Here is an 18,059-nt window from a genome sequence, read left to right on the forward strand (position 1 = left end):
TACACTTGTCAGCAGTAATTCAATGTTCGGTGAGAGGTTGCCATTTGTGGCGCTGCCGAGATATGATCTTGCTCGAATGCCCTCTCCAACAGTTATGTTCCATGTAAAAATATGTGGTCAACATGAACCACCTATCGTGCAGCCTAAATCTCAGAATTTATCAGAACCTAAATCTGAATTACAGCGCTCTCTCTCCCATAGCATGATATTTATGTATTTTATATAACCTTTATTTAACTTGGCAAGTCAGTTAAGAACAGATTCTTTTTTACAATGATGGCCTACACCGGCCAAACCCAGACGACGCTGGGACAATTGTGCACCGCCCCATGGGACTCCCAATCACGTCCGGTTGTGATACAGCCTGGATTCGAACCAGGATGTCTGTAGTGACGCCTCTAGCACTGAGATGCAGTGCCTTAGATCACCGCCACTCAGGAGCAAAACAGAACAAGACTAAACTACAGCATACACCTTCCCTCCATCCACAAGAGAGCCCTCACATACTATACATACCTGCATGCACAGAAATAACAGGATACAGGTACAGAAAAATGCATTTTATTGTTTTAAAGAATTATATGATACATGAATAACCTTAAAAGACAAAACGCCTTCCCCTTCGCATATGTCATAATTGTGCAAGCTTACAAATGTAAAATTGATTATTTTCTGCTTGTTCTGCCTACTCTGTACAGGAACTAGAGCACAGAGAGGATTGTAAAGCTTTGAAGACCAGATTTCCATAGTCAAGTCTCTTTTAGTCCACCATTCTGGTAACTGTCCACTTGTTTGCATACAATCAATGCTAAACTCAGGCTATAGTACAGAATTATTCTCAATGTTAGGATGTGTATTTGTACTTTAACTTCACAATGTGAGGTATTCTGTCACTGTATGAACAGTATCAATCAGGTCAGACACGAAGGCTGGTTGTAGTTTTCTAGCTATTGAAAAGTATCTTTGTTCACTGATATGTAGAAGGCAACATTAATACACAAGCCAGGTCCAGATTGTTTGATCACATTGGTCTGTACTGTACATAATTCTAAAGTGACATCACAAACACTTCTGGATACAGTCCATCTACATTTTTTGACCGATCAGTACATGGGTGTGTTTTCAAACAGGTTAAACAGCAGTATCATCTATTTTGCACAGGTGTATTTAAAAACCATTAGATGCTGTACACAAATTACTCAAAAAACAGGAACATAAGTCAGGAAATGTGGAGACAACACTAATATCACAACTTTAGAGATTGCTTATAAATGTGTGTCCTTATGACTGATGTTATTGGATAAAGTGTAACAGTCAGACCTAGCTAAACTACCCATAGAAATCTCCGTTACAGTATCATTTGTAATGTCAGAGGCTTTAGTTAAAATGAGTGTGACTCATTACTAAAGAGCAGAGTAGAAAACATGTGAAGTTCTGCATGTCAAATGTACGGAGCAAGCTTCGCTAACCTTGTACAAAAAAAAATCCAGAGTAATTAAGCTCTGAACATTGAAAAAGAAATTACATCAGTGACACAGACAAAAGAAAACCCAGCCTCATTCTTCACAATCCTTTCAGAACTGGTCTGAGTTCGAAATTAACTCTAGAAATATTTGTAGTTTTTTCACCAACAAGGATTTACTGCTCATTGAGTAGTACTGTAGTTACAGTAAGGAGATCATCCTGACATTGTGAAAGAGGAGGAAGAGGGTGGACCTCTCAAAAACGCACTCTTAACAAACCAACATATCACACATTCACTGTACAAACCTCTCACGCAACACAGCCCACATTATCCCACACTGCCTTTTTCCAATGGTCAGTAACATATCAGATAGTGTTCTGATTATTTGCTCTTTTTTAGTAATGTCTATTCATGGGATACTGTTTGAAAGCAGTGATTTAAAAGAGAAAATATACATACACTTGGCACAATGCTAAGTTGCACAAACATAGGGGGCAGTGTTCCTGCTTTTTGTAGCTGCAAAATAAACAGATGATTTTGAGTTTTGGTGCCTTTGGCTGTAAGTGATTAGAAACATGCCTGTAAATGAAAGAACACGAAACTGGAATATCCCTGCACTCTAAAATGAAAGAAGAAATCAAATAATATAAGAGTGCATACACATTTAAGAGTCCCTTTTTTGATCGTGTGAGGAAGTAGAGTGCTAATCCAATCACTAGTCTTCCTGCTCTATGCTGAAACATACATGCATTATAACAACTTCAACTACAGAAATAGTCAACTTGTTCGTTTGGAAATGCTTTACTACCTTGTTATACCATGTAATTGCAAGAGAGCATTCATCAGTGTCAATAGAGGAAGCAGATGCTAAACAGTGAATACCTGTTCCATTACTCTTCATATCCAACCAATATTAAAGAGTATTGTGCACAAACAGAAACGTCAGGCTCATTGGTTCTAACTTTGAGGTAGGATATTAAATATTGAAGGGGAACACGGCAATGGGAAAGGAGATGAGTGCAAAGGGAATGAAGCGAAACAACCAGTGGTGTTCCACTCCCAGCACTAAGGTTGGAAAGAGGTTCCTCAAAGAGACCGGCTGTGGGAATCAATGGTGATAATGCAGGGGTGGGCAATCATTTAGGCTTGAAGGCTTTTCAAAATTCAGTGGAGAGGCGCAGAGATTTTTTTCCAGGACCGATTTGTTCGTCAAAAGTAATTCGCTGGCAGTTATTTGAAAACATATAGGTCATTATAACATTCAAATTTTTACATACTTGATCTTGTTTTAGACGTTCAAAAGTGGCCTGGATTATATTTTTAACCCAATAATAATAATAATAATAATAATAATTTCCCCAAAATAACTTATTTTTTTACTCAAACCTCCTGCGGGCCAGACTGAATATGGCTCGCAGGCCGGGCCGTATGTTGCCCACCCCTGTGATAATGGTATGGGGAAGTAATGCCTATCCTTTATGGAAAACCAAAAGCAGAACCCTCATTCTCAAGAAAACATTTAAAAAAAAAACTGACTTACACAAAGTGGCCCTCCTCAAGGCACATTTCAGTATTTCTAAAAATACCAGCACTACTGATATTGTGCAGGAGCTGATCAGTGGTGACCCTGTCTATAAGCTGTAGCAAACAGCCAACATCTTATCCTGGGCGCTTCTCAGTCTGAGGACAATGCTGCGCTTGCCCTCCTAACACTATTAAAATATCTCAACCCTTACAGCTGCCTTAAATCTCCTAAATAGGCATGATGTGTGATTTCATTTATAGAAATAAAATACAATTCCATTAAATAGAATGAAAGAAATAAATACATTTTATATATAAATATGTGGGCCCTTCTGTCCAAATTGCCACGAAAAGTATTTAGGGAAGGATGAACCGAATAATGAATACATCTGTTTACATTTTATGAAAAAAGCTGTCCTATTATTGATGTGCTAATGTAGAAAAAAAAAAAGACTAATATTAGCATGATTATTTTGGGTTGAATTTACTTTAGTCAGTATCTATTGAGTTTTGTGATTACCCAGAATACGATGCATCTTGAAGAGCATTAGGATGAAGAGTATTTCAGGGGAAAGATTGCACAATTTAACAACCTTTCTCTCTCTCACCTTCAGGTAGTCCCCCTTCCACAACATATATCTGAGATCATCTCTAGGAAACATGGTCCCTTTTCATCTGATTAGACGCTTTCATCCGCCAATTTAACGTCAGAATCATAACTTTAGATGTAACATTCAAGACATAGACCACCACACCATGACTAGAGAAGAGATTAAATGAAAAAATGCTAATTAGTTTAAGTTCAAAGTTAACATTTGCCATTTTTTTCCAAGGCCTTTTTCTCCATGATAAAACCTGGATTTTGTCCACATAATAATCATATATACTTTTAATCTCAAAGTCTCTGACTATGTACAGCTATACAAACAGAGAGCAGACAGACAGGGTGTGGGTCTGGGTCCTGGGGTGCAGAGGGAGAGGGAGCAGTTGGTTGGGAAGTCTCCCAGTCTCCCGTCTCCTTCCCCATACAGGTGGCGGTTCTGCTTCACTTGCGATCATCGATGGTCTTAATGAATTCCACTGCCGCGGTGAACTGCATCCACCAATAGCACTCCTCCCCACTCAGCCGGCTGGCGTAGAAATTATTGATGTACTGAATAGTGGACAGCAGGCAGGGCGGGTTTGCCTGGGGGGTAGGGGTGCTCACATTAACCACAGAGAGCCATACACCAGGCCATGTATAATACATGCCATGTGTAAATATGTCTATACAGGTTATCATACAGCAAGATCTTCATGCTACTACACATTTACTATACAGCTGTCAATGTGAGAAAGGATTGTCATAATGTGTGCGGAGGATTCAGTTTCTCCCTCTGTGCATTAGGGAGACTGGGTTCATACTTCTAGCAAGGCCTTTTGCTCACAGTTGAAGCAGTTTGACCATTTAATGAGGTATAATTTGTATTATCTAAAGTGAATATGATGTTGACGTAAACATCTCAGAGTAACTTCATATCAATGTGCGATGGATGCTCACCTTTATCAGGACAAAGACGAGCACAGGGACGAAGTCGTCAGCTCCAGGGACAGAGTCCTCGTTGGCCAGACTCAGGAGGTTCATGATGGTGGAACACATGCGCAGTATACACTGCACTTTGTCCCGAGGAGTCTTGTAGGCACTGATGGTCCGGATCTCCGACTGGGCAGACGGCCAGGGAGCCTCCCTCGCATACACCTGGAGCCAGACAGGAAAAAGCATTCAGCATGTCAACTCTGTACAGCTCCAAACATCAACACAAAATGAAAAACAGACTGATGGACAATTGAGGGGATACAAATCTGTGGGGAGTTACCTCTGGGATTTGAAGAGCTTTGTGATTTGCTGTCACCACTTTTGAGAGACGCGCTATGTGTTCCTGAAGAAGCCTAGAGGGGGGAACATACTGTATTGATTGGTCACTTAATCTAAGCTTGAAACCTACTACTATAGCAATACAGTGTAATCTTCATTCAAATCTGTAAAGGATAATGACGGTAAACTAGCATCCGAGGAGGACAGGAAGCTGGGTAATTTCTAAGCGTGAGTGGCAGCAGCCACACGAATGCTGGGGCCATGTGACCGAACTGGGGTGGCTGCGGTCACAGTTACTCACTGGTCTCTCAGGATGTCCCCATCCTGGTTGGGGTAGAAGGCCAGCTTGAAGATGCGGTTCATGACGCTGCGCTCTATGGCCATCTGGGCATCCTGCAGCTGGTCCTCGCTGGCGTACTGCCAGATGGCATCATGGGCCATGGCCCCATACAGGTAGCGCAGGAAGTCCTCCACCGCCGCCGTCTTGTCGTCTGATGCTGTGCACCCCTGGAAGGCTGGGGGGGGGAGGAATCAGAGATAGACACACTGAGCACTGGAACAGAAACTGAACACTGATAAACACGCTGAGTACTGTTCACCCTGGAAGGTTGGGGGAAGAACCTGAGGTACAGACACTCTGAGCAATTAGTATTTTAGAGGTTCCAGATTGTAAATGACACACTGCAATGTGATGCAGGTAGTTAGGTTGAATTCCAGTGTCTGTATTTTGAATTCCATACTATGGCCCTTCAGAGGTCAATCAACTAGCAGAGACACCATCAGTCAATTCATGGTTCCAAAGTCCCAGTGAGCACATCAGTAATAAGGAGCAGAGACCTTTGATGAAGTCCAGGGACTTCGCCTCCATGTGTTCCAGTAGGAGACGAACACAGACTGTGGTGAAGTAGCGGTTAGCCACCTCCTTGTCCCTCAGCACCCGCTGCAGCAGCCGCTCCAGGTGGGCCTGGGACGTCTGCAGGCCTTGCCGACACCGCGTCAGATACGCTATGTAGGGCGCCCGCTTCCTAACAGGGGGGGACACGGGGGCATTACGGATTATGCTTCTGAACGGTTGCGTTCAGTGACAGTGACAAAATTAGATAGTACTACTGAAATCAGACAGCCTATCAATGAATATTGTGAGTGATATCTAAATGTTTATTTTAGCCTTCCAAATAGAGCTACAGTTGAAGTCAGAAGTTTACATACACCTTAGCCAAATACATTTAAACTCAGTTTCACAATTCCTGACATTTAATCCTAGTAAAAATGCCCTGTCTTAGGTCAGTTAGGATCACCACTTTATTTAATAATGTGAAATGTCAGAATAATAGTAGAGAATTATTTATTTCAGCTTTTATTTCTTTCATCACACTCCCAGTGGGTCAGAAGCTTACATACACTCAATTAGTATTTGGTAGCATTGCTTTTAAACTGTTTAACTTGGGTCAAACATTTTTTTGGTAGCCTTCCACAAGCTTCCCACAATAAGTTGGGTGAATTTTGGCCCATTCCTCCTGACAGAGCAGGTTTGTAGGTCTCCTTGATCACACATGCTTTTTCAGTTCTGCCCACAAATGTTCTATGGTATTGAGGTCAGGGCTTTGTGATGGCCACTCCAAAACCTTGACTTTGTTGTCCTTAAGCCATTTTGCCACAACTTTGTAAGTATGCTTGGAGTCATTGTCCATTTGGAAGACCCATTTGCGACCAAGCTTTAACTTCCTGACTGATGTCTTGAGATGTTGCTTCAATATATCCATATAATTTTCCTTCTTCATGACGCCATCTATTTTGTGAAGTACACCAGTCCCTCCTGCAGCAAAGCATCCCCACAACATGATGCTGCCACCCCCGTGCTTCACAGTTGGGAATTTTCCTTCTTCATGACGCCATCTATTTTGTGAAGTGCACCAGTCCCTCCTGCAGCAAAGCACCCCCACAACATGATGCTGCCACCCCCGTGCTTCACAGTTGGGAATTTTCCTTCTTCATGACGCCATCTATTTTGTGAAGTGCACCAGTCCCTCCTGCAGCAAAGCACCCCCACAACATGATGCTGCCACCCCGTGCTTCACGGATGGGATGGTGTTCTTCGGCTTGCAAGCCTCCCCATTTTTCCTCCAAACATAACGATGGTCATTATGGCCAAAAAGTTCAATTTTTGTTTCATCAGACCAGAGGACATTTCACCAAAAAGTACGATCTTTGTCCCCATGTGCAGTTGCAAACCGTAGTTTGGCTGTTTTATGGCATTTTTGGAGCAGTGGCTTCTTCCTTGCTGAGCGGCCTTTCAGGTTAGGTCGATATAGGACTTGTTTTACTGTGGCTATAGATACTTTGTGCCCGTTTCCTCCAGCATCTTCACAAGGTCCTTCCTGTTGTTCTGGGATTGATTTGCACTTTTTGCACCAAAGTACGTTCATCTCTAGGAGACAGAACGCGTCACCTTTCTGAGCAGTATGACGGCTGCGTGGTCCCATGGCGTTTATACTTGCGTACTATTGTTTGTACAAATCAACATGTTACCTTCAGGCGTTTGGAAATTGCTCCCAGTGATGAACCAGACTTGTGGAGGTCTAAAAAAAAAAATCTGACGTCTTCGCTGATTTCCTTTGATTTTCCCATCATTTCAAGCAAAGAGGCACTGAGTTTGAAGGTAGGCCTTGAAATACATCCACAGGTACACCTCCAACTGACTCAAATGATGTCAATTAGCCTATCAGAAGCTTCTAAAGCCATGACATAATTTTTCCTAACTGTTTAAAGGCACAGTCAACTTAGTCTATGTAAACGTCTGACCCACTGGAATTGTGATACAGTGAATTATAAGTGAACAATTGTTGGAAAAATTACTTGTGTCATGCACAAAGTAGATGTCCTAACTGACTTGCCGAAACTATAGTTTGTTAACAAGAAATTTGGGAAGTGGTTGAAAAACAAGTTAATGACTCCAACCTAAGTGTATGTAAACTTCCGAATTCAACTGTACATATTACCAACAAAACAATACAAATCAACTGTACCACTGAACTATGTCCTTGCAGTAATAGAAGTGAATGTGCAGTGCTGCTCCTTTTGCAGCGTCTCTCTTCCTCCACAGTTACCTGTAATCCTCGGCGATGGCTGCCAGCAGCTTCCTGCAGGTACGTGCGTCGAAGCGGCTGACGCAGCGAGTGGTCTCCTGGATCTGGGCCATCTGGTTCTTATCCTGCAGGTTGATGGCCTCCGCCAGCTGGACCTTCAGGAAGCACACGATCTCATTGTCTGGGAAGGAGACGGGAGACAGACAGCGGTGGGTGAGACGCTCAGACACACTGGCCCCTCGCTGGGAGAAGGACTACTGCTGTAATCAGATCAGCCTGCCATGATGACTACCAAGAGTGTCTTATGGATTTCAAATGTAACCATTTCAAAGGATGTCACTTTCTATTGTGTAGTCGTGTCCTGCTGGTAAACATGCAGCGGGCAGGCTTACTTACAGGAATGAATGTGGCCAGATATAACATGGCCAGCAATAATAGAATGGTACCTTCAGAGTCCGTGTGGTCAGGCAGCCCATTGCGTGTGGTGGCAGGAGCCATGAGGGGGAAAGCCACAGAGTCTGCTGAACACAAGGCCAGTCTCAACTTCTTCTTTGCATCACTGCAACATATGAGCAGAAAAAAGGAAAATGTAGATTTGGTTTGGTTCTTATCACTTTTGTCTTTTGTTAATTTTCATGCCTCTGAAGCACTTCTTGTTAATAAAGCATTGCATGAAAGCTGAAGTATTAACACATATTGTATTATTACTGTTATCATAGCTGTGTGACTTCTGTGAGTTGGTAAGGGTTTACTGACCTGAATGAGAACTTGCTGGAGTCGTGTTGCTGGGCTGTCTGGCTGGCTGAGTCTGGCAGGTCGTCTGTGGACATGTTCTGCAGAGCTTCGTCGTGCAAACCCTCCTCTCCACATAGCTCTGTGCACAACACATTCACACGCTCAAATTAATTCACTGAATGTGTGTGTGTGTGTGTGTGTGTGTGTGTGTGTGTGAGAGAGAGAAAGACCCTGACCTCCTGTGGTGTCATAGGCTGCAGCGGTGGCTCCTTCACTGGGGCTGGTCCTCTTGATGTTCCTGTACTTGTCCAGGATGTCTTCTGCTGCCTGGGCCTGGGAGTTCCTGGACAGAGTGTCGTCTGACAAACACACACAGGACACATTTGGGTTAAACCTACCATGGGAAACATACCCCACCCCCCGATTCAGCAATATCTGAGTGCAATGACAAATCAGGACAGACCTTGTGGGACGCGTTCATGGCCCACATCATCTTTCTCCTGCCTGTCCCTTTTCCGGAAGGCTATCGGAGCTGTGGAGAGAGCATAATGAGTGGGCTAGGAGAAGTGATGCTCTACTCTCACTCTCTCTGGACCACAGTCTCATCATGACTCATGACAGCAGAACAAGAAGTGTTGTTGCACACATTGTGCATTTACCATTGACTAACAATGTAGATGAGAGATGCACACAGTAGCATAGCAGCATATAAACTGAACAAAATGAAGATGTATCCCTATTTTCACTGCCCGATAATAGCAAAGGAATGCTAGAGAGGTAAATAAAAGCAAAATGGCTGAAATAATACGACTGCCAGACCGTAATGGACAAAACATGTCAGATACACCCCGAATGTAGAAAACATTAGGAACATTTCCAATGACAGGCTGACCAGGTGAATGCTATGATCCCTTATTGATGTCACTTGTTAAAGCCACTTCAAATCAGTGTAGATGAAGGGGAGGAGACAGGTTAAATAAGGATTTTTAAGTCTCGAGACAATTCAGACATGGATTATCTATGTGTGCCATTCAGAGGGTGAATGGGCAAGACAAAATATTGAAGTGCCTTTGAACGGGGTATAGTAGCATGTGCCAGGAACTGTGTCAAGAATTGCAACGCTGCTGGGTTTTTCATGCTCAACAGTTCTGTGCGTATCAAGAATGATCCACCACCCAAAGGACATCCAGGCAACTTGACAACTGTGGGAAGCATTGGATTCGACATGGGCCAGCATCCCTGTGGAACGCTTTTGTAGTCCATGCCCTGACGAATTGAGGCTGTTTTGAGGGCAAAACGGGGTGCAACTCAATATTAGGAAAGTGTTCCTAATGTTTTGTCCACTCAGTGTACACATATTAAAAGATAAATATATACAGTGAGTGTATATATGTGCAAATAAGCAGGTGAGGCTATTAACACACAAGTGTCAACAGGACAAACAGGGGGTCTAGATCCAGATGACAGAATAATCTTACAGGTCGGTATTTACAGCCAGAGAACGTGGAGAGGTAAAGCAATGTATAAATGCGTTGCCATTCTGTGCACCCTAATGCTGCATTGCAAACATTACAGTACAGAAAAATGGGGGCATCCAAAAGAAATGCATGAATGAGGAGCCGGGACATCAACTCAGGCAGCACCATGTCACATCACAGCTCTCTCTATCACAAAGGGCCACGTCTACAAGCGTCATGGCTTACAGCACTCAGCCACTAGCACTGCCGTCAGGGCAGCTAGCTCGATGATGACAGCTAGTGTTGGAAGTGTTACCTGGGACTTCACTCTCAGCCGTCCAATACAGCACTGTGTGAGGAACACAACAGACAGGGTTGGCCTTTCACACACTCAAGTCTACCTGGCTGACACTGAGGGGTTAGGCTACACATCACCATGATATTTCACAGCACAGCAGCAGCAGGACCAGGCCAACAGAAAGGCCTTTTTGTGGACTCTGGTTCTCAACAGTTTGACAGAGGGGTTGATATTGAATGGATGGACAAGGACCTTTTTTTCCTAAAGACTAAAATATTAATAGGCTATTCCATGTACACTAAACGGTGCTCTGCTGTTCTTTCTATCAAACTCAAACTTAACGGGTTTACACTTCTCTGTGCAGACCAGGCTTTATTAAGACAATGTTTAATGTTTACTAAAGGAACATCATTATCTAAAAGAGTAATAAGCAGTCATCTCTTGTAGGCACAGCTCATTATTTCCCTGACACTTCTATGAGAGATGGTTTTGGAGTTTAACCGCAACAAGAGATGTGTAATCAATCAGCGGTGATGACAGAGAGGTCTATGTAATGACCATTAGGCTGGGGATGACAGGACCGCTGGGAGGGGTACCACCGCACAATCTACACCCGCTCAAGCCCCTCACATGATTGATTCGTTTTTAGAAACTAAAAATGAAAATCTAGTGCAAGTCAGATGTAAGAAAGCACTTGTCCATTTGTCTGGTGTAACTTTCAACAACAAGAAACTGTATTTTTCAATGCAGAACATTGACGGTGGAGTGGAGCGATCGTGCATCATTCTTCTCACATTACAAATTGTTAAAGTACAGGTCTTTAAAAAAAGTGTACATTTTCTGCAATAGATGTGATTGAGAGAACATCGTGAAAGAGTGAAAATAATGAACGAAACAGTAACAATTTCAAGCAATTTTCAAAGAAATTGTCAAAATGTTTAACCCACCAAAAGAATTGGTTGCAACATAGAAAAGAGGGCGTACCAAACTGACACAGAGATGGAGGGGGAAAGAGCAGGTTTAGAAGTTATTCCTTACCTTTGGGAATGGCTGACTGAAAGCGTTTCTTCCACCATGGTCTATTACGATCAGACTTTTCCTCATCACTGTCCTTTCTCTCCTCAACCTTTGGAAAATAAATATTCAAGTATGTTTTTGAATGCATACTGACGCTGTACACACACAGGAAAGAAAGGCCTAATATACTGACAAAGTGACATTCTACTTCCTTATCTCACTTCACCTTTTATAAATGTAATCTTTAGTGAAATGACTAAGACTGTTGTAACAGAATGCAGTTGGTATAAAACTGGGCTTGGAGTGCAGAGCAGTATGCAGGACTGACGTGACAGTGATGAACAGCAGCTCTCACCTCTCCTTTTAGGGAATCCTTGCTGGGGGACGAGGACGGCCCCATGGAGAAGTGCCCGGCAGGGTCCCGCTCCTCAGCTGCCGCTCTGCGGTTGAGGCCCGGGTCGCTGGTAGGCCGGCGGCCTTGGCAGACAATGTCAGAGCTGCGGCTGCGTACCAGCCTGTCTGGGTAGGAGTGGCGCTGCTTGGTGTGCTCCAGCTCAGCTTGGACCAGGCAGTGGGGCGTGAACAGGGAGTAGCGGGGCTCCTGGCCCAGGGCACAGGCCTCTGGGATGGGAGGGTCAGGGGGAGGATGAAGGGGCCTGGCGTAGTGCACTTTGGGCCTCACGATGGTACCAGTAGAGAAACCTTTGGAGAAAAAAAAAAGAAAAGAATATGGCTTAGTTTGGTTATACATCTTAGCACATAGGGGTGTATCTGAACAACAACTACCTCCTCATTCCTCAGAAACACTTTCACAATTATCGAGTGTGTCCAGAAACAAAGGAACCACAGCAAAACAATGAGGAAGTGGAGGAAAGTGAGGCTGGTTGGTGGGAGACAAGCCCTAGGTGTGGGTAGGCCACCTGTTCCAAGGGTAGATTCTCTCTCCTGAAAAGCTTCCAATGGCAGCCTGGTGCCATGAGCACAGTGGCACAAGGGACTGTGCCAAAGTGCCTGGGGTGAGGTCTCTCAACCCGTCATCGCCTCACCTTGCCACACAGCTCACCTCACTCAAATTAGCTAATTGAAATGACATTCCCACCCTGTAGACATTTTTATTGCACTAATGTTTTGTCCAGTAATTAGGGCAAGACTCTTTTGGTTCATTTTCTCAGAGATCAAGCTGTTCTGTGAGCCTACGCCACTAGAAACAACTTAATGATGCTAATTTCCTGGTCTGATTGGGGGAGCAGAAATTACCTTCCCCGGAGGATAGGGGATCGAACATGGCCAGTAAGGAGTCTGCCTGCGAGGCCGGAGAAGACAAACTGTGGTGTGCTCCTGAAACAAGAATGTTATTCATACGTTAAACAGAGAGCCACTTTCTGATAGAATTGTTCATGCCATTAAAAAAAAAAACACATGGGCTATTCTTTGTATTGGTCATCATGGACCAATGCTTTGTATGAGCCATCTGGTCTAAACATTCATTTGAAAACAAAGCAGAACATTTCCAACAGGGTCAGCAGCATTCTAGTGTAGTGGAAAGGTTATGGCAGCTCATCTGACAGGGATTGATAGGTCTAGCTGCTGACAGTGTAGTGATGCCACGGCCCGGCCACACGGGAGTTGACACTCTCTCCTACCATGAGACGACTCCTCCCCATCTGGACTGGTGACAGAGTCCTTCCCCCCAAAGTCCGAGCTGCACTCCGACCGCAGGTCCTCCGTCTTGCCTCTATCTTCTGATGTCGCTGCAGGAAAAAAAAGAAAAAAAGATCTTAAAATCTGTGCCATCCAGGATTTGGTAACATTTTGTGAAGACTTGGTTTGGATTTGGCTGACTAGCTCCTATTCTGAGTGACGGGGAATGTGTGACAGTTAGCAGTCAGAGCATACAAAGCGTATTGAGAGGATATGCTGAATGGTCCCTCTCAGGCAGGGGCCCACTGGGACCTCTAAATATGGTAGCAGGAGCTCCCATGGGTGGGAAGGGAGATGCAGCAGTAAGATTGATAAATCAGACAGAGCCTATCCATCGGCACGGCCCTTGTGGGACAGGTTCCTACAGGAGCTCAGCCGTGGGCACAGGCCTAGTCATCTTAATCTGAGATGCTACGTCAAGCATGTCAACACACCCTGATCACCTGAGCTACCAGTACAGAGTGCCAGTGTTAACCTCTGTGTCCTAGCCAAACTCTCATAAAGACCTGGTTGTACTGGCTTATCTAGCACTATCGGACTGATCTCCAGCTAACGCAGACAAAACCCAATATGGCTCTGAAATACATTCATTATAATTCTTTGAAATAAAACAAGTCTAACCAGTCAATCTGTACGTTAGTATAGAAACTGATGCGTTGGGTATACTGTAAAGCTTCTATGAGTGAAAGAGGTGCAGGGTACCTGAGATGACGCTGAGCCCTGGGGTGCTGGGCCGGGAGCTGACCTCTCTGATCTCTGTGTCATCGGAGGTGCTGCCCAGCCCTGAGCAGCTCTCCAACTCCTGTAGACGCTCTTCCTGCTTCAGGTCTGGGGCTTCTGGAGGGGGAGGAGCAACACACACACACACACACACACACACACACACACACACACACAGAGAGCACAGTTACATCCAGTTATAGTCAACAATGTAAGTTGTTCATAGGCACATAGTGTATGTAAGAATGCAAGTGTAGGCATATACCTTACTGTATGTTTAGTCTCCATTTTCTGGCAGGATAAAGTAATAGCTAAGAAAACTAATATGCACGAAAGCAAACAAACCATCTACAATTGACAAAGGGAAAAGCGTAAACTCGAGTCCAGGCCGTTTTGTGGCTGCCCAATGGAGCTGTTCAGCTTAACCCAGAGGCCCCAAAGTAACCGCAGTACTCATTTGCATGCTCGTTAGTAATAATGTGCTAGTGAAGTGCTCTTCGGAGTGTAGTTTTCTGCTGCCTAGCCATGAAACAAACGCTCAACTCCAGGCGCGCATCAGATAGGGCTATTACAGAGCAGAACAGGGGCAGCAAACGGAAACAAAAAGCAATCAAGACACTCATGCATGTCAATTTAACACTGCACATATTGCAATGGTGCACTTCAATTAACAGAGAGAGTCCGGGCTTTCCCAAGAAACACTTGTACTGCTGTTACTAAAGTAATCTATTGATATTCATGAAACGCTGACTTTCAAGGGGGTTTAACCACGTAATCTAACATACGATTTTAGGACATTGTGTTAACCAAAGAATAGACATATTTTAAGATTGATTTGACTCCTACTGTTCATAATGTTTGGTTTGTAATTGCTGCAATGGGACCATATTCACACTGTGCTGGAACTGCTCAGCACAACATGTCCATACATAACCCCCCCCCCCACTGTCAGAAGATTGTGTTGCAATGCCTACAGATTTGTGAGAGGATGTTGCCAGCAAAAAGGTTGACACCATGTCAATAGACTGCAAACAGCTGCTGTCCTTGAACATTTCCTCATGGTTGTTCCTCCACTACAGGTGCAAACACACCTGGAGGTTCCTTTGGGGAAACCCAGAGCTGTATTTTACTGGCAAAGGCAGATCTACCCTGATAGACAGGGTAGTGTACACAAACATGATGACAGATTGCACCCACTTCCTTGATATGGAACTGGGGGGGGGGGGGGGGGCACACCTGGTGTGTCCACCCACACACATGGAGTCATACCGTAAACACACCTACTGGAGTGATTCCTGCCGATGCAATGCACGGAGGAAGACAAGAAAAATACTTCTACGTAGAAACTTATGGAAAATGTTTGTAGAGTTACGAAACAGATAATAGGAGACTCCATTCAGCCCCTAGAACCCCTTCTCAACATTAAACCCACCTGAGTCGCTGGGCAGGACCTCCACACTCCAGGCCTCGCTGGTGGTCTCTGAGATGGTGGATCCATAAGGGTCTAGCAGCACTGAGCTGGAGCCTGGTAGGCACAGCAGGCTGCCCAGCATGTTCTCTACAGTCGCCCCTTAGCACAGACAGACAGAAAGAGAGAGCCTGAGGTCACAGGCATTTCACGCTGGGCCCACAGGCACACACTACTGTGCCAAAGTTCAAAGGTTAATGGTAATATCTCACCCCACCCCTGCCTCCTGAGCCATGACTTTGAGATGTTGATTAAGCCAGGCATTACTCACAACCAAATTACCCCACACCCACCCTCCCACGACGTCCTCCACACGACGTCCCTCCATTTCATTTGGGATGCGGCAGGTTAACAAGGCGGAAGAATGCGGAGGAGGGAAAAGATCTAGCAGGTGTGAGTGGGAGTATGGTGGCCGGGGAGCGGATCAGGAGTCGACCCGTGGTACCTGCACCCACAGGTACGCCATGTTTCCACTTCACAGCACACACACCATGGGCGCACGTGCGTGCCAGCGCCCAGGCAACAGTCTGCGGGGTTGGGCGGGGCAGGGCCCTTTCTAGCGGCAGGAGAGCTCTACCCTGCTGTCCATGTTTACAGTCTTCAAGGTAGGGGCGCAGAGCACTTGTCTTTCAGGTGGATGATTAAATGAGTGGCACAACAAGAAGTGAAACAATTAGAATTTCTGCCTCATTATCATGGTAATCTTATCAGTGGGATAATGAGGTATTAATGGATATTTAATGTGCATCTCATAACCCAATCCCTTGGAGAAAACACATAAGGAAATCGCTGTAAATTCACTTAATGATGGAAAAGTCCCCCAACGCCATATTCCAAGCAATGAAAAATGGTGGATGCAAATGAGAAGGAACCAAGGTCAATAAGACTTCAGGGACTGAGTGAATGTCAGAGCGAGAGAGAAACCAGTGAGGGAAGAAAGGAGAGCAGAGGAAGAAAGGTTTGCGTGGAATAAAATGAACATTCTGATAATTATGTCTTAGAGAACATTGAAGGTTGTCCTTATTTATTTAACAATTGAAAGAAAATAGATGGAATGCTCCAGAATATCGCCCCGTAGCGCTCACATCTGTAGCCATGAAATGCTTTGAAAGGCTGGTCATGGCTCACATCAACACCATCATCCCAGACACCATGGACCCACTCCAATTCGCATACCGCCCCAACAGATCCACAGAACGACGCAATCTATTGCACTCCACACTGCCCTTTCCCACTTGGACAAAAGGAACTACATGACAATGCTCTTCAGTGACTACAGCTCAGCAATCAACACCATAGTGACCTCCAAGCTCATCACATAAGCTAAGGATCCTGGGACTGAACCCATCCTGCAACTGGATCCTGGACTTCCTGTCACGCCGACCCTCAACACGGGGGCCACTCAAGTCCCCTCCTGTACACCCTGTTCACCCACGACTGCCTCGACCGCCACGTCTCTAACACCATCATCAAGTTTGCTAACAACACAACAGTGGTAGGCCTCATCACCGACGACGAGGCAGCCTATAGAGAGGAGGTCAGAGACCTGGCAGTGTGGTGCCAGGACAACAACCTCTCCCTCAACTTCAGCAAGACAATGAGCTGATTGTGGACTACAGGAAACAGAGGTGCGAGCACGCCCCCATCCACATTGATAGGGCTGTAGTGGAGATTTGAGGAATTAACATGGTCCAAACACAGTTGTAAAGAGGGCACGTCAGTGCCTCTTCCCACTCAGGAGGCTGAAAAGATTTGGCTATGACCCTCAGATCCTCAAAAAGCTCCACCACTGAGAGCGTCTTGACTGGCTGCATCACCGCTTGGTACGGCAACTGTAAGGCACCCGACCGCAAGGCGCTACAGAGGGGGGTGAGTACGGCCCAGTACGTCACTGGGGCAGAACTCCCTGCCATCCAGGACCTCTATACCAGGCAGTGTCAGAGGAAGGCCCAAACATTTTTCAAAGACTCCAGCCACCCATGCCATACTGTTCTCTCTGCTACCGCATGGCAAGCGGTACCAGTGCACCAAATCTGGACCCAACAGGACCCTGAACAGTTTCTAATCCCAAACCATAAGACTGCTAAACATGACTTCTAAATAGCTAATCAAATGGCTACCTAGACGACCTGCATTGACACTTTTTTTGCACAGACTCTATACACACACACACACACACACACACAGAAATTACATGCATACTGACGCCAAAGACACTCACCACATACGCTGCTGCTACTGTCTATCATCTATCCTGTTGTATAGTCACTTTACCCTACCTACAGTATACTGCTGCTACTGTCTATCATTTATCCTGTTGTATAGTCACTTAACCCTACCTACAGTATACTGCTGCTACTGTCTATCATCTATCCTGTTGTATAGTCACTTTACCCTACCTACAGTATACTGCTGCTACTGTCTATCATCTATCCTGTTGTATAGTCACTTTACCCTACCTACAGTATACTGCTGCTACTGTCTATCATCTATCCTGTTGTATAGTCACTTTACCCTACCTACAGTATACTGCTGCTACTGTCTATCATCTATCCTGTTGTATAGTCACTTTACCCTACCTACAGTATACTGCTGCTACTGACTATCATTTATCCTGTTGTTTAGTCACTTTACCCTACCTATATGTACATAGCTACCTCAATTACCTCATACCATTGCACATGGACTCGGTACTCCCTGTGCATAGCCACGTTGTTATTTTCTACTCCCTGT

At 44.8% G+C, this 18,059-nt stretch overlaps 1 protein-coding gene across 7 annotated transcripts in view; it reads right to left on the reverse strand.

Moving 5' to 3' along the window:
- Window positions 1-545: 545 nt before the first annotated feature.
- The window catches only part of LOC115200062 (GTPase-activating protein and VPS9 domain-containing protein 1), a 39,307-nt gene continuing 21,793 nt past the window's right edge, over window positions 546-18,059 (reverse strand). For 3 of the 7 annotated variants that reach the window (XM_029762760.1, XM_029762759.1, XM_029762756.1), the window contains 17 exons: window positions 15,291-15,428; window positions 13,841-13,975; window positions 13,081-13,188; window positions 12,695-12,775; window positions 11,793-12,139; window positions 11,459-11,546; window positions 10,439-10,471; window positions 9,129-9,197; window positions 8,902-9,024; window positions 8,687-8,804; window positions 8,377-8,489; window positions 7,952-8,111; window positions 5,682-5,869; window positions 5,146-5,359; window positions 4,846-4,918; window positions 4,530-4,727; window positions 4,035-4,175 (listed from right to left, as the gene is read on the reverse strand). In XM_029762760.1, coding sequence (XP_029618620.1) covers window positions 4,035-4,175; window positions 4,530-4,727; window positions 4,846-4,918; window positions 5,146-5,359; window positions 5,682-5,869; window positions 7,952-8,111; window positions 8,377-8,489; window positions 8,687-8,804; window positions 8,902-9,024; window positions 9,129-9,197; window positions 10,439-10,471; window positions 11,459-11,546; window positions 11,793-12,139; window positions 12,695-12,775; window positions 13,081-13,188; window positions 13,841-13,975; window positions 15,291-15,428 — 2,327 coding nt within the window. Of the gene's footprint in view, window positions 4,176-4,529; window positions 4,728-4,845; window positions 4,919-5,145; window positions 5,360-5,681; window positions 5,870-7,951; window positions 8,112-8,376; window positions 8,490-8,686; window positions 8,805-8,901; window positions 9,025-9,128; window positions 9,198-10,438; window positions 10,472-11,458; window positions 11,547-11,792; window positions 12,140-12,694; window positions 12,776-13,080; window positions 13,189-13,840; window positions 13,976-15,290; window positions 15,429-18,059 lie in introns of all 7 variants that reach the window. The other 4 variants (XM_029762755.1, XM_029762762.1, XM_029762761.1 and 1 more) reach the window with 4 other exon arrangements.

The sequence above is a fragment of the Salmo trutta genome, chromosome 9 (assembly GCF_901001165.1).
Source record: "Salmo trutta chromosome 9, fSalTru1.1, whole genome shotgun sequence".
NCBI lineage: Eukaryota > Metazoa > Chordata > Actinopteri > Salmoniformes > Salmonidae > Salmo > Salmo trutta.